A 2,668-nucleotide genomic window follows, 5' to 3' on the forward strand; every position below is an offset into this window, starting at 1 on the left:
ACATATAAAATCAGTGTAATGGGAATTATTTACAATCAAAAAAGAAAAGTTGGTGGTAGTTATAAAAGTGAACCAACATGTGTAAAGAAAAGCAGTGTGAATGTAACTCGCAAGGTGTTAACACCTCAGAATCAAATATTTCTGAAGAAACTTGGTCTGCGAATCAGACATTAAAAATAAAGAAGAAGCAGAAGAGAGGTGAAAAATTCTATCTATTCATTTTGTGTCGTTGTTATAAGAAAAATGGATGAAATTCTCAGCATTCCAACTCAAGTGAACTTTGATGAATCTATAGCAAATTATGAAATTCATAGTCATCAACCATATGCATCATCATCTTTCAACAATAGTGATGAAATTCGGATTATAGTTCAGAATCAAGATTTATATATTTTACCGAGTAGCAGTTTCTTACATATATTTGGACGCTTGACAAAGAATGATGGAAATACTTTAACAGAAAATGTTGATCTCATTAACAATGCTATAGCTTACTTATTTGATGAAATTCGTTATGAATTAAATGGTATTGAGATTGATCGTTGCAAATATGTTGGTTATACTTCAACTATAAAAAACCTGGTTTCACTAACTCCTTCTCAACTTATACGTGTTGGAAATGCAGGTGTGTTTGAATATTCTGCTTTGGATTTAAAAATGACTTTAGAAAATGGTTATTTTAATGTAACAGTACCACTTAGTATGCTTTTCGGTTTTGCTGAAGATTATAAGAAAATTGTTATGAATGCTAAACATGAACTCATTTTGATAAGATCACGAAATGATTTAAATGCTGTTATTCAAACAGGAAATCTTGACAATAATGAAGAATTTAAAATTACAATTAATAAAATTGAATGGTTAGTACCATATATTTTACCATCAGACAATAATAAAATTAAATTATTAAAATTTATTGAGAAGGATCCATTAATTTCTATGAGTTTCCGATCGTGGGAAATGTATGAGTATCCTTTACTTCCAGAAAGTTCAAGAATTATGTGGCAACTCAAATCTTCATCTCAATTAGAGAAACCACGATATGTAATTGTTGGATTTCAAACTGGAAGAAAGAATAAACTAAAAAATACATCCTGTTACTTTGATCATTGTAATATTACAAATGTAAAACTCTTTTTGAACTCACAATCTTACCCTTATGGAAATTTAAATTTAAATTTTGATCAAAATCAGTATTCTTTATTATATGATATGTATGCTAATTTTCAATCTTCTTATTATGGAAAAGATTCAGAACCTACTTTAGCTATTAATACTTTTAAATCAAAAGCACCTTTAATTGTTATTGATTGTTCGAAACAAAATGAGTTTTTAAAGCAGTCTTCAGTCGATGTACTTTTAGAATTTGAAGCTAGAGAAAATATACCTGCTGATACAACTGCATATTGTCTCGTCATACATGATCGTATAGTTCAGTATAAACCAATCAGTGGTATTATTAAGAAATTGTAAGAAAGTGGAGAGGGAAACAAAGTGGTGGGGGTGAAGTGGAGAGGTATATAAGACATATTTCTGAAGCAGATACTCATTTCTATTCTAAAATGGAGTTCATAGTAGACGTTCAAGGTTTTAAAAAACCCTGCAATGAGTTTATTTTCAAAGAGTTGGCTATAGTTCCTCTGGAGTCTGATGCTCAACCAAGAGTTTACCTTTTTGAACCACCTTGTGCTTGGAATTCACTACCTGGACGTTATAAAAGTGAAAACCTGTGGTTAACAAACAACTATCATTCAATCCCTTGGATGGTTGGAGATGTGTGTTATGATAAAGTGCGAACCATTTTACAAGATGCATTACGAGGAGCAAAAACTATCTATGTTAAAGGTAGTGAAAAAAAACAGTGGTTAGAAAAGTATGTAATGAATGTATACAATTTAGAAGAAATTGACTGTCCAGCGTTTAAGAATATTAAAACTGAATTTTTACCACCAACATGTACACATCATATTACACAAACTGAAAATTGTGCAGTAAACAATATATTTAAGCTTCGAAATTGGTTTTTGAATGTAACAAGTGAATTGAGAAACTTCTCAAATGGTGTCGATGAAGTGGATGATGTGAATACTAATTTGAAATCATTTTATGAAAATTATGAACAACTATTGTAATACGTTTGAATTTCTACATATATATAAAAATAAATGAATTTTATAACTTTAAAAAATGTTGTCTTTCTTTCTTGATATACCTACTCCTTTATTATTATATACTCGAATTTTTTTTTCCTTTAACTTTAATAAAAATTTACTTATACAATGTTATACAAAATTCTATTAATTTAAAAATTGTTTAAAATATGAAGGTAGAATAATAAAAGAAGCAATTTAAAAGTAATTTTTTTTATTATTATAAGCATTTAAATATTTACATAATTTTTACAGTATAATATTATAATATTTATTCTTATTCAAATTCAATAACATTAAATTTGCCACCAATATATTTTAATCGCAACTTCTCCAACTGTACGGCTTCTTCCATCATTGTGAATGAGGTAGGGTCAGCGTCAAATAGTTTTGCGAACCTTGCCGGCAGAAAAGTGGTAAATGTAGCATCCAAGTCTACTACAATCCTAGAACCATATTTGGTCTGCACCTTGTTTATTTTAGTTACGTTGTATAACTCATTCACAGTCAACTCAGAA

The 2,668-nt window shown here is 29.0% G+C and overlaps 1 protein-coding gene across 1 annotated transcript; it reads left to right on the forward strand.

Annotated features, from left to right (window-relative positions):
- The first annotated feature begins 243 nt into the window (after window positions 1–243).
- On the forward strand, window positions 244–1,473 carry LOC122503139. The gene has a single exon (XM_043613575.1). It carries the CDS (start codon window positions 244–246, stop codon window positions 1,471–1,473), a length of 1,230 nt encoding a protein of 409 aa, XP_043469510.1.
- Window positions 1,474–2,668: the final 1,195 nt, after the last annotated feature.

Source organism: Leptopilina heterotoma, unplaced genomic scaffold, assembly GCF_015476425.1.
Source record: "Leptopilina heterotoma isolate Lh14 unplaced genomic scaffold, ASM1547642v1 Lhet_245, whole genome shotgun sequence".
NCBI classification, from domain to species: domain Eukaryota; kingdom Metazoa; phylum Arthropoda; class Insecta; order Hymenoptera; family Figitidae; genus Leptopilina; species Leptopilina heterotoma.